At 43.4% G+C, this 13,717-nt stretch overlaps 1 protein-coding gene across 2 annotated transcripts; it reads right to left on the bottom strand.

Annotated features, from left to right (window-relative positions):
• Positions 1–5,814: 5,814 nt before the first annotated feature.
• YIPF5 (Yip1 domain family member 5) lies at positions 5,815–13,658 on the bottom strand. 2 transcript variants are annotated; one of them, XM_063349293.1, is made up of 6 exons: positions 13,531–13,658; positions 12,907–13,017; positions 11,210–11,379; positions 9,798–9,943; positions 7,559–7,740; positions 5,815–6,903 (listed from the first exon to the last, which is right to left on the bottom strand). In XM_063349293.1, exons 2-6 carry the CDS (start codon positions 13,005–13,007, stop codon positions 6,741–6,743), a joined length of 762 nt encoding a protein of 253 aa, XP_063205363.1. In that variant the 5' UTR covers positions 13,008–13,017; positions 13,531–13,658; the 3' UTR covers positions 5,815–6,740. The 2 variants fall into 2 exon arrangements, with proteins under 2 accessions (XP_063205363.1, XP_063205364.1); XM_063349294.1 differs by having other exon boundaries at positions 12,907–13,013; positions 13,531–13,604.
• Between the last annotated feature and the right edge of the window lie 59 nt (positions 13,659–13,717).

Here is a 13,717-nt window from a genome sequence, read left to right as displayed (position 1 = left end):
GCAGCCACGCTACCAGCACAGCCTTGCCAAGATGCTAGATTATCTTTTCCTATTGAAAATTAACATTTAAACTAGCCGCTAGAATGACCAGAAGATTGCCTCGTATTAATAAAGTGAAGATTAAATAAATAAAGAAAAAGGCACTGAACTCATTAAAATCCCCCATAACCTGTCGTGAGTCTGTAGTGTTTGTCTTGATGATAGGAGGACAATACATATGAGCTTCAGCTTTCTTGGGTAACTGAACACGAACAGGTTAATACAATAAGTTTTTCAGATGGACTTTCATTTCTGCAGATTGTATCCTGTCCTAAAACAAAAGTCCTCTATGAACATACTTTTCAGACTCTGTACATTTCTGAGGTAAGGAGCTGGCATCGATCTATCGATACGGAAATTCTTTTCCCTGTGGATGCAGTGGGTCCGAGCGCAGGCTTGAGAAGCATCACTCGGGTCAGACGTTGACTGGAGTAGAGGTGCTAGCCACGTGTCCCAGCATGTCAGGTTTATTTGTAAATGAGGATATTTGTCCAGATTTGCCTGACATGGTTATTGGCCAAATATTCATCTTGTTGATTCAGCTAAGTCTCCTGTTGAGCTAAGTGGGACTTTTGCCTGAAAAAGAACTGAGAAGCTGGCACCCATCGGAGTGGGATAAATCACGCCCCAAGTAAGAACGTCTGGATTTTACCCTGAGGCCCAACTGGCCTCGAGTTTGGATTCATAAAAACTGCTGGAGATAAGCCTTCGCTGGCGCTTGCTGCCAATGGGCCTGGAAAGGCTCTGCCAAAAAGTTGCGGGACCAGCGCGCAGCGGGACCATTGCACGGCGCAGCTCTAGTGCCCTCCGCTGACAGGCTCACCCGCGACCAGCTGTGCCGCAGGGAACCCTGGGCAGGTCTCGGAGGGTCCTCCTGTCGTACACGACATGCAAACCACCCGCTCCCAAAAGGGAAAACACCCCCTGCGCCGCGGGAGCAGCCCAAGGCGTTGTGCGGGGGAACGGGCAGTCGGGAGAGAGGGAATTTTCCCGGCTCCTCTTTAGCAGTTAAACCGTTATTCTCCAGACTTGGGAACATGCCGGTAGGTAAAGGCTGCCTCTGGCAGGGTCTGTTCAAAGCCTGATGGTAACCTCACGTCACTGCAGTGCCCGCGCAGAAGACACAGACGGGCTCACAGGAATCGGGGTCGTTCTTCCCAAGGGAAGCGGAGAACGCTCCCTACTTTTGGCTTCAGGTCTTGCACAAAAGCGGATGCAAATTCCGTGACTGAAAAGCGAGTAGGTCTGACAGATGAGTAGGTAAGGCAGGTATCCAAGAAGATTAGATTTTCCTATGCTAGCAGCAGAAAAGCAAGAATGTTGGGAAAAAAACGAATACAAATACATATGGTAAGAGCACTGCAATTCCAAGAATGATGTGGTGGAGCTTAGTGTGTAAAGAAACAGAGCAACGCCCTCCTTCCCAAAGACACCTAATTACAGCACAATTTCTGAGGGGGGCCTATTCCAGGACTGGTGTCTAATTTTAGACAGTCTCTCACTTCACCACTCCTGATAAGGACCAGAGAATCCGTGCCTTTCTAAGGTCAGTACTTCCTGCAACAAAGCAAAGAAATAATAGGAGAAAAGAAAAATGCCCTTAGGAGCACCATGCTTGCAATCCTTCCCAAAGCATGGACTCCTGTCTGGCCCACGGCCTGCTGGCTTCCATTAGGAAAGCACAAAGCTGGCAAACACAATCCACAGACTTTCCAATTACAAAACCTCCTCCCACTTTCCAACTGTGTCCCAGAGAGGCGGACTGAGAATTCCCCCCTGGAGAAATACCCCGTTATGTTTTGCTGGCATAAAGATGGTCAAATGCAGCAGGACTTACACAAATTAAATACATCTCCTTACTCCATTCCTCAGCTACGGAACAGCACAGCAGAACGTCCCCATCCCCCTGGACGCTCCAGGATGACCACAATAAATAATCTAAATAAGTCTTGAGGTATTAGGGCTTGCAACTCCTGAACAACAAGAAGTACTTTGGAAACTCTTCTAATCCCATAGATTGTGTAAATAAGTTCTTTCAGTTCTGAGAGGGATGCTATTTAATTAAAAGGTATAGCAAAGGAAGGACATGTCAGCTCGCACGGACAAAAGGCACAGTGCAACAACACTGCGTGATCCACACCAGGGAAGAGCTTGCCTGTCTGTATCACCCAGCAGTTGGAAAGACAGTGAATTACCCAGAGAAAAATAATTTTATGTGCTTTTGGACTGCATACAGAAAACAAGGAGGCTTCCTGGTAAGGGGGGGGGGGAAACAAACCAGCTGATCAGAAATCTTACAGAAATGCTACAAAGAATGAGATGTAGCAAAGGTTTCCCATAGGCAGGAGCTCCCAGCGCACCCAGCCTGCCCGCTAATTTGACAGGCCGTGACTGAAACGAATCCCTTCCCCACCGCAGGAACAGACCCAGCCCGACGGCAGGAGCGGTTTGAGCACCGGAGAGGTGATTGCTGTTGATGCTGTGGGAGACAAGCAGGGGGAGCAGGAGGAGGAGGAGGGACAGGCTCCCTGGTGCTGAGCTGCGCCCGCAGCATCGCGGTCCCATGGATGCGTGGCGTCCATCGCGGGTGTTGTAGACATGGGACGCGGTGCAGGCCCACCCAGTGGAGAAGCAGGAAACAGCAAGCCCCAGTTACTCCATTCCTTCATTTTTTGCTAATGATGCAGTGTGTAACATTAACGGCAGACGCTCCAGAGTGTCTTGGTGAGGACAGAAGGAGAGGTTGCGCAGAGAAGCCACAGGCACAGCGAAAAGGTGATCTCTCTCTCTCGCAAAGCCTGCTTCTGCGGTGTAACGTCAGTGATGCCATACCCCAAAGCACTGGCTGTTCTTTTGGCTAACGTGGCTCCAAAAAACATTAACAAACTTTGAAACAATGGTATTGATAGGAACTAAAGCAGCGTTAGTGTGTTAGCGAGTGACTCCCTCCCACCGAGCTCTCTCGGGCTGGGACCCAGCCCAGCCTTCTCACCACGAAGCCTGTGCCCCGCTGCAGCCACTGGTCCCTTGAGGAGCAAGAGTCCCAGTTCCTCTGTGCATGGACTATCCAGCGCAAACGTCCTGGTGCTGACACCTGGAGAAAAGCCTAAGGCTATTCCGGCTTCTCATTACAGACCCAAACGAACAGCCTGTACCATAACCCCATCTGGAGCGCCCAACTCCATGGAGATAAGGGAATTCTGGAGAGAAGGCAGCGCCCAGCAGGAGCTGTCGGTGCTGCCCATCACATCTGGGATGCTCCTCTCCAGCCGCGTGGATGCAGGAACATCCGGCTCCACACAAAATCCCAAACCAGCCCCTGCTCTCTGTGGCTTCCCAAGGTACCCATCCACCACTGAACACGTCCCAGCCCCTCAAGAACAGACGCCAACACCGGCGCACAGATGAAAGGTGTAAGAGCACAGAAAAAACATGCTTTTTAGTAAAGGACATGCCCTGTAATTTGTTGATACTTACAGAAGTGGTGCCTACAGAAACAAACTGAACTGCAGTGGGCAGCTGCCTCGCAGCAAAATAAGTGACCTGAAAAACAAAGTCACTGTCAAAACACTGACAAACCGGGACAAGAAATGGACAAAGTGGGAACAATGACTTTTAACTTTTGTGGAATAGGAAGTAATTTGAAGATTGGGTGTGGTAACAAAAGTGGCTTTAAAATAGCAACATCAGCATTCATATTTGAATGTTTTAAGCTGAGGAACACTAAAACTTCAAGAGACGATGCAGGGCGGAAGCAAGTAATGTCAGTATTTAATCTGAAAACTAGATGAGAATACTGATGTTAACAGACTGTGGGGGACAGTTCACATTTAGAGAGTCAAAAGAAAAAAGCCCTACTAAATATGAAAGGCAAATGTGGGAATAGAGAATTACAGCATACAGTCTTGTCATGCTATGCTATGGCAAGATTAAATGGTCTGAAACGTAACTAAAATTGAAGCAAGATCTAGGACAAAACATCGTTACAGAAAATCAATGGGATTGATTTTGGAAAGGCAATAAACAGAGTCAATGGAATCACATTAATTAAAGTACCAGAAATTTGGGACATTTAAGACGACCAGTCTAGACATAACATTGTGTTTTTATAAAGTCCTCTGTGAATTAAAGCGTTTGACCTTCTACTCCCATCTGCTTCTCTCCTGCCCCCAAGAGACCAGTCAGAAATTCACTGCTAAATTCTCCACAATGTGAGCTGAAGATCACAAAACGCTGCCAAAACTCAAACCTCACTGCTTGAGTGGAAGGTGTAATATCCTCTACTGCCAGAGCAAGGACTTTGTGAACATATATCTCAAAATAAATACCTTTTCATATGGTCTTTCCAAGCTCAGCAGCTGTATCGCCAGTGCCATACCGGGACAAGCTGATTTCAATGTTTTTCCTGTGCACTTAGTCTGCTCATGCTGTGGCGAGAGAAGAGGTTATTGACAGCAGTTTAACAGAGAAGCGATCACCCCTGAAGCTGGCCGCAGAACCAGCCCAAGCTTTAAGAAATGAACCACATTCATATAGGCAAGGTAAGCTTAATTAGCCCGCTTCACAAAAATACAATATTTGAGTATTAGAACCTGATGTGCTCAAGCAAGTATGGGAGCTTTTATACTTACTAGAACAATTCTGTATTTAATTAGGCCTCATTAGTAAAGGTAATCACTGTAATTCATTTGCACAAATAGAGGACATCGTGCTCCATCAGCAGGTAATGTTCTTCATTAAAAAGAGTAAGAACTTTGTGCGCCAGGGCAGATGTGGTCTAGTAATCCAAAGAAATCAGAGCTACAGAGTATAACATTTTGCTAAATAAAATCAACTCACCACTTTTATTTAGCATGATAATTTGTAATAACATAGCAAAGTAGAAAATTATCTGGGCTCTTGAATTTGCTTCTGGAAAGAAACTGAAGTCTGAGTTTTAAAATTCATTGTTAAAGCCAGTTACAGTACACAACGCAAGTCAGAACGGTTTTGTGCAGCAGTGTTTGGTTCTTTACGGTTTTACACTCACATGACACATCGCCCAACGCCCAGTGACAGAAGCAAAAGCTGGCTCTGGCCAAGAAAGAAGGACCTTGTCAGTAACTTCTAGTGGCACTAGGAAGATATTTTTAGGAGAATGTGCAAGACTAAGGGAAGAGCATACAAAAACGTGTGCTGAGCCTTTGAAACTATTTAATTCCCATATCGCCAAGGCGAAAGCTTTCCTCTGAAGATGCACTCGCACCCCGAGTCTCAGCAGAAGGTGGGAACATACCACGGCTGAGCAGAGATTCAGCTCCTGCAGTCTACAAATAGATCATTCCACGCACACGACCATCAGACTAACACCTGTGGGACACTCAACTACATTAAATCCCTTGGATTACATTGCTGAAGAAATGGGAGTTACAATATAGCGCTTTGCTACAGCTTTTTCATTTCCAAGGTGGGGGCAGAGAATTACTATCTACATAAGTAACCTCCCCCCCACCCCCCCAGATGAATTAAAATGTCTGTATCCTTTTCTATCTTACTTTAAGAACTAGCAAGTGCTTCTGTGAAGAACAGCCAGTTTTGCTCTCCCACTTCTCACACTTGTAAGACTTCTTGTGACTAACATCACAAACTATACTTCTCATGTAAGATTAAGCACTTGTGACTGAAGCAAACATCAAATCCCCCAACTGAATAGCTTTAAATACGATTTTGCTTCATTATTCAAGTTTCTATTTTAGCAACTGAATTCCATTAAAAAATCAAACAACTTTTTCAAAATTTAAGGAAAATTTAATCAATATGCCTTAAATTATTTTACAGTAACTACAATACTGACAAGCATAACATTTTCAAAATGGTGTTTTTCTTGGAAGTACTGCAAAAGAGATTACTCTTCATCTACTCGTATGTGCACCATTAGGAAAAGAAACTCTAGTTGAAGTCATCTTCAGAAATCCAAGTTAACACAGAGCTACTTAGACATCCAAATGTATTCGTATTTCAAGTGTGACAGAATTACAGATCCCTTTAATTTTTAAGCATCTGTTTTCTAATTCATAATTTAAGTATCTTAAATCCTGAATTACTACCACATCAAATGAACAAATGAATGAGACCAAAGAGCTTAAGAGTATATTTGTTAAAATATAGAAAATACCCTAATTGCTTGTGTTCATTTGTGCATTTTGCTTTTGGTTAAGAGGGGACAGGAAACAGGTTCCTTATTATTGCCGATTTATTCGGAGTACCCCAATTCTACGGCATCTGCAGTTCTGTTGACTTTTTCGGATAAAAATCTATCAATTTATAACTGCAAACCTACTCCCTCCCTCACTCCCATAAAAAAGAAAAAAAAACAACAAACAAAACCAAACAAAAACTAAACAAAAAACACAACTCTCAAATAAACAACCAAAATTTACTTTTCTAAAGATATAGGAATGGGAAAGAAATGACATTAACTTGATAAGCATGAACACTTATTAAAGCTATAGACACCTCAGGTCAATTGAAAACAGTATTCAAAGTCCTAAAAAAGTGAACACGAGACATTTGTTTTCATTGTTCCAGATGATTCAAAACAGGTCTAAGTTTCATGACAGCAACACTATAGAGTTGTTTGCAGCTGTTTCTGGTCCAACTAAACGTTCCAAGTTGATGTTTTCATTTTGGCCCACTGGAGTCCAACAGTTTGGACAGTCTATTCAAAACACAGAAATGAGAGCAAAGACTCCGTACAGTAACGCACAGGGGTATGCTACTAGAAGTTGTTGTCCTTCCATTGCTAAGGCAGAAATAAAGATTTTGGAAGCAGAAAAGCTGCACCAGCCAATGATTCCAGCCGTGAGAATAATCCCCATCATTCCCCTGTAAAGACAGAAATAAAGAGAATTCATTTAAGACTTGTGTATATATGCTTATAGGAGTCGTAACTGGACTTCTTCTAACACCTTTTACAGATTCTAAGATGAACTTTTATATTTGACATTAAATGAAATAGCTCCAGTAAAGACTTCAGAATTATATTATTCAATTCTGACAGCATAAAAAAAAAATCCCAAAGTTAACTTTGTGCACATGAAATGGAAAACCAGTGAGTGAAGTAACTGTCGCAAGTTCTTTCTTTTCAGTTCCTGACATCATATAGCTATGAGGAATCACACTGATTTTCTTCTGTTTGTCAAATTCGAATTTGTATCTTAAATTATAATTACTTTTACACTTTATAGGTACTGAGATTTGTCAGATTCAAAGCCAACTGAAAACAAGCTTGATATTGTTATTTGAGTCTATGTATTTAAAAGCTGTTAATTGACGTAGATAAAACCAGTATTCACCTGTCTTTCATCCAGTCAATACCTGAAGACCACTGATATTTATGTTTTTATCCTTACTACAAATTCCTGTCATATTCAAATTATATGCAGCTTCATCACTGAATATGAAAATTCCTTTTAATGATTTCCTTCACCATCTCATGGGAGAGGAATGTATTACCAAATTATAAAGTTTATGTACTTACTGCAACGAAAATACAATTGCAAAAGTGGAAAGTAGGATCATTGGAAGAAGACAGTATCCAAGGACACTGGCAACGCAGCCAAACGAGACGCCCGTCATGCTCATTAAGTTCAGGAGACAAAACATCCCTAAACATCCGATTGCACTTATTCCATACACGTAACCAAACTGAATTTTACCAGCCTGAAAGTCAAGCAGAGCAATGCCTGTTAGTTACCAGAACAAGTAACGCCTTCCACAAACAACAGGACGTGGAAAGAACGTTCACGGAGTGTCTTCACTTTCCCCATTGTCCCCTACCCCCAATTCCTATACTCACATTCCACAGGCAGTATCTTCCCACAACCTGAATTCCAGGAGAGCTGTATATTGTAGGCACTCAACAGGGACATTTATGTTAACTTTATGTATCTCAATAAACAGATTTTGATCTAATTGTTATTCTTCGATCTGGGCTGCAAATGCCTGCGAATTCTTTAGGGTTTAATCAACTAACTTCTAGCATCAGTTGATCGCTTGCAGTAATAATCTTCACAGAACTAGTGTATAAAGACCAAAAAATTGTAATTCAGGAACTTCTTGACTAATCCAGAGCTGAAGTCCTTTAATTTGCGATAGACTCCACACAGTTATAGCAATGTAAATTACAAAAAATCATGGCTCAGCTTCAGCCGTTTCTGAAAAGCACCATATACAAGCAGCAGAATTAGCTCACGTAGATTTTTAAAAGTCAAATCAGAACTTTGCTTACTAACAAGTATGCGGAAAGTATACGTGCATTATTTCAAAACACATGTATCCTATGTCATCATTTGTTTTTCCAACGAGGAGATCGATGCTTCCCTTGTAACACCTATCAAAACACACACCACGCATGGCGTCCACCCCTGCAGTAACACAGGACCGCAGTGACCGAAGCTCTGACGGTGTACAGCTTTCAGGTCTGTCTCCCACTACTAACTTCCAAATGAAGATGATTTATAATCCAGCTCTCTGCTTCCTCAAACGCTATAGAAAGCAATCATATCTGCTTTAATCTTCTTGCTAGGTTACGCTTGTGTTTTCTCACTACACTCAATGCATTTTAAAACATAAAAAAAGCACACAGGAGAAAGTGATAATTTCTTATCAAAAGAACATTCAAATGTATCTATTATAAACATGTTCATTAATTCTACCGGCCTAGTTTCCATAAATAAAGGTTACTTATTAAAAGTAGGCTTAAAGTGCCCTTGGTACCAAAATACTGTGTTCTAAGTCTCGTGGCAATGGGAAATTTTAGGCAAAAATTAAATGCAGTGCCTGAAGGCATTTAGAGCAAAAAACTGATTAAAGATATTGAAGCTTTCAATGACAAGGAATACCGTTTGCTGCTGCTCTGTCATTTCATAATTGACACTTTTGAATCATTAAAACACAATCTTATTTCAATTAAACTCAACTAAAAAAAACCACCAGGCTTCAACAGCTGCTAACCTATTAAGTAGTATAAACAATTTGAAAGCAGGTTTACTTCAGAAGTGTTTTACCAGACTGACTCTTGATACTGAAAGTCATGCCTAATGTATCAGTACTTATGAAATCACTTTTTACACATGAATTTGGAGTTTCATTGCCTCTTAAAGATCAGTAAAGAACAATGAATAAACAGTATGGAGCAAAGAAATACAACAAAACAAAACAGAGAAATAGACTCAAATATTAAACACACTAAGAGTTAAAAACCAAAAAAACCTCCTAAATGAAGAATTGAAATAAATATTCAAGTATTTAATGTGTCCATTGTTCTGATTCCTGGTAAGACAGAAGATAACAGAGACACTGCAAAAAGACAAGTTTTGGTTCTGAAAGTAAAACATCTCAATCTATAAAATGTCCCAAACAGGTAAAAATCTGAGAACATGGGTCACACCCATTCCTGTGACAAAAGGGAGCCATATTCTTCAAAAGCAAAGTAGGAAAAGAAATATGAATGACGTTGAAATAATTGCCAGGCAAAAAACAAGTACAAAGATTTGGATTCAAACTGCACTGATGTAAAGTGATAGCAAACTCATTAATTTCAATCCCCTGTGTGTGAAGCCCCAGCTCCTCTTCCATATAGCTACAAATTCTTGGTCAGGATGGGCTTGTTTGGCCTCTATGCCAAGAAGTCACTTCCAAGAAGTATAGATTTTTTCCCCAGTATTTCCAAGAATATTAATGCACAAACAGTAATATTTTTGCAGTCAATATCTTACCAGTAATAACGTGGCTCCAAAAGCTAGACAGAAGACCATTGGTCCAGCCAAATCAGTCTCATTCATGATGCTGCCATCTGCCACTTTTAATGGGTGTAGCACCGTTAGTGTCTTCTGCCAAATGTGGTCAAAATTGATCCCCAATTCTACAAAGTACATGAAAAGAATTATGCGTATTTATTTCATTTTTTCCCCTTCCTGTTGCCCCCATTTGCTTCACACTTTAGTTTTCCCTGCCTCTCCACTTCTAAACCTCCTCCAGATACCATTCTACAGGGACCAGAGAATGGAGTCACTCCATCTTTCCTCAACCTGCTGAGCGTGCTGCCTCCACACATTCCAGGTCTCAAATGCTTGGAAGTGACAAGGTGGTTTCTGAAGGACCAGGTAAGAGCGTAAGGGCGGTGTTCTGGGACAGCCCAGAAGTTCACTTAGCCCAGTACCCTGTCCCTGTAAGTGGCCAAAAGCAGATACGTACGAAAGACTGTAAGTGCAGAACATGCAGATTGTTCAAGTCTCCAGTGACTGATGGCTCAAGGATTTCTAATTCAAAGTAGTTCCTCTACTAAATTACCCTCAGTGGATTTCTCTTCCATAAACCACCCGTTGAGCCCACTAAATAAACCGCCCACCCCTTTTAACACTCAGTGTCTCATGACAAGGAGTTTCACAGCTCCCTCCACGTAGATATGATTTCAAGTCAATCTGTACAGTTTGAGCACAGTCGTGCATGAAAACCTAGTTACAAATGCAGTTACTATTTGCCCACCTCAGGCCCTGGGATGCAGCTGTGTAAACAAAATAGTTTTTTGAAGAAAACAAAAAATGCACAACAGGGTGGAAGGTATCATGAATACCTCTCTCTAACCAGTAACAGTAAGGGTTTCTTTAGTTGTTTGATACTGAACAATGACAGCTATAAGCTGGAAGCTGAAACCATCAATCCAGACACTAGCTACGTATCTGCTCTGGCATCCTGCACAGGCTGTATTCTACAGAGGAATTTCTGCAGTGTTTAGCATTCTTCTTTAGCAATGAAACATTTCAATTCTAACCGAAGAACCAAATGAAACTAACTGCATCAACTTATTTCACAAAAAGTGGGCAAGTATAAGTATTGTTTACAACAATAGAAAGTGTTTTGCCATAGGCCCTGTATGAAGTCGCATTATGCATTTAATTAGGTCTTCCACAGAACAGCTGATGTGAAGTAACAGAGCACAAATTTAAAACCGCAGAAGTTCACACCAGAACATGCATTTCATATAGCTAAATACAGTTAAGTTAAAAAAATTAATGAGAATTTCAAATCAACTGTGCACTTTCAGAGGCAGGGAATACAAACCCTGCTATGCAACTTATCCCCAAATTGGGAAGAGTTTTGGATTTTGGCCATAAAGCATAAGTTATACCTTCTAATAGAGGAGGCTCATCCTCAAAATTACTTCCATAAAAAGACTGTGCTGAAGTTGGAGCATACGTCTGTGTCGGCTGATAAATCTGCCCTGTGTAAGGCTGCTGCTGCATCATGTCTGGAGGGACAAATCCACTTTGTTGAGAGTATTCATAGCCTCCATACTGCCTACAAAGAATGACATCGCATTACAGACAGATAGAGAATTTTATTTTAAACACCTCTGTGCAAAAGCAAAGCTTGTTTTCAGTAAATAAGTTGCAGCAAATAACCCTTTCTTCTTTTTTAAAAAGTCACATTAGATGATCCCCCTACTTGGATCAAAGCCTTTTAGGCATAGAGCCACGTTTGTCAATTCAAACCCTTATAAACAATACTGTTAAGTTAAACAAGATAATTCTTGCTACATACGCTAGTATTGCTTTTTAAGTCAGAGGCCTTCAGAAACGACCGTTATCCACTGACTGAATTACTACTACTGGCTGTAGACCTGTAAAACAGCAGGAAAATTTTACACCTCAAAACTTATTCCAATATTGTCCATTAATTACTACTGCCATCTCATTTGGTGACAGCATTAATTTGCTACTTAGAATGCTTATTTGCAAACTCACTATGAGACAACGAAGTTGAGCATACTATCTCTTTTGTACCCCTCCATATTTAAAAAATGAGCTTGTTTCCCCCTTCACTTTCAGGCACCACGTGCATCAGATAGCATTGTGACACATGAGAAGGAACTGAACACATTACAACATCTACCTACAGGACACGATGCAGGGGAAAAAAAATGGGCCATTCTTCAGTTTCTATTTCACATATTCTCAATTATTTACTAAACAATCAATTTATACTGTCTTTGGAATACTTTCCTTATAGACTTTATATGTTAAAAAAAAGCCTCATGAAAGTTTTCCTCTGTTCCTAAACAAACTCATAAGCTATTCTTGCCACTAACCATTTCCAAGCCTGACTACAGAAATTTTGGCAAACATCTTCAAAATAGTTTAAAAATACTAATATAAAGAAAGAAAGCCCAGAACTCCTTCTCCTTTCTTTCCTTGTGTTAGCAGAGTTCAGCCTCATCACAGCCCTGTCATCCTTTCCAGGGTGCAAACAGGCATCGACCCACTCCATCTATCGCAGGGATCCCACAGGTCACAAAACCGTCCAAAACCCTCAGCCTGAGACTGGAGATTTACAAAGGACTCCCAAGAGCTCCCCTGACCTAAAGACGTCACCACGCTTCCCCGCTAGAGCCTAGGGATCACCACTAACACTGCCAGCTCATTTACGTGACACCGTCAGCTCATTTATGTGACACCGTAACCAATTTTCACTCCCTGAGTGACTGGAGATGGACTTACAGAACAGCAGTATTGCTTTTCCCAAAGATGTGAAGATTACTCAGATAATTAAATTACTCATATAACCTTTCTTTCATTTTTCTAATCTTTGCTTTAAATGTAGAAGGCAGAGTATTCAACATAAAAGTGCTTTATATCTCCATTTATAGGATAAGTTATATCCTTCATAAAGCTTCCAACTACAAGCAACAGCAGCTGGCTGAAATGCCGATCCTTTTCTGCATAAACAGACAACCCCTTAAGTCTCTTAGCTCAGGCCTGGCGGCTAAAGCAGCGTGACTGAAGGGCTTTACACATTACACAAGCTCAAAAGACATGCAGGAGTTACTTGCTGTACGGTCTTCCGCTGTAATCGTAGGACTGTGTCTGGTCATCAATGCTGTAGCTCGTCTGGAAGAAGTCTGTGTTGAAGCTGTCAAACCCAGACATGGCAAGCTATCTGGAAGAGAACAGCCAGGATTGCTGGGGTCTCCGCACCCACCCGGAACGGCAGCGCTCCCGAGAGGCCAGGCGGCCCTGTCCGGCTCGGGGAGCCCCCCTCGAGGCTGCCGTAAGCCCCCGACGGCACAGAGGCCGTGCTGGGAGCTTCCTTGCCGCCCCCGCCGCTCAGCCCCACAGCGGCCCCCACAGCGGCCCCCGCCGCTCAGCCCCACAGCGGCCCCCGCCGCTCAGCCCCACAGCGGCCCCCGCCGCTCAGCCCCACAGCGGCCCCCGCCGCTCAGCCCCACAGCGGCCCCCGCCGCTCAGCCCCACAGCGGCCCCCGCCGCTCAGCCCCACAGCGGCCCCCGCCGCTCAGCCCCACAGCGGCCCCCGCCACCCGCGCTCAGGCCGACCCCAGACGCGCCGTTCGCCACCCCAGCGCCCGAGGCCCCCAGGCCCGGTTTTCCCCCGGGGAAGGCGGCCCGGGAAGGACAAGCAGAGGGAAGTCATTACCCGACGACCCGAACCCACCTCAGCCCCTCCGGGCCCGGCCCCACACCCGCCGCCGCGACCCCTGCGACGTGTCACCCAGCGGCGCGAGCACTTCCGGGGGCAGCAGGGCCGCGCCTGCGCACGGCGCGCTCGGCGGAGCGGCTCCAGCGGGCACGCGCCGCCGCCAGCCTCGCCCCTCGCCGCGCCCCTCTGCCCGCGTGGCGCC

This window comes from Chroicocephalus ridibundus, chromosome 11 (genome assembly GCF_963924245.1).
Source record: "Chroicocephalus ridibundus chromosome 11, bChrRid1.1, whole genome shotgun sequence".
Taxonomy (NCBI): Eukaryota; Metazoa; Chordata; class Aves; order Charadriiformes; family Laridae; genus Chroicocephalus; species Chroicocephalus ridibundus.
The sequence above is the reverse complement of the archived record's forward strand: the minus strand, read 5'-3'. Positions and strand labels throughout refer to the sequence as shown.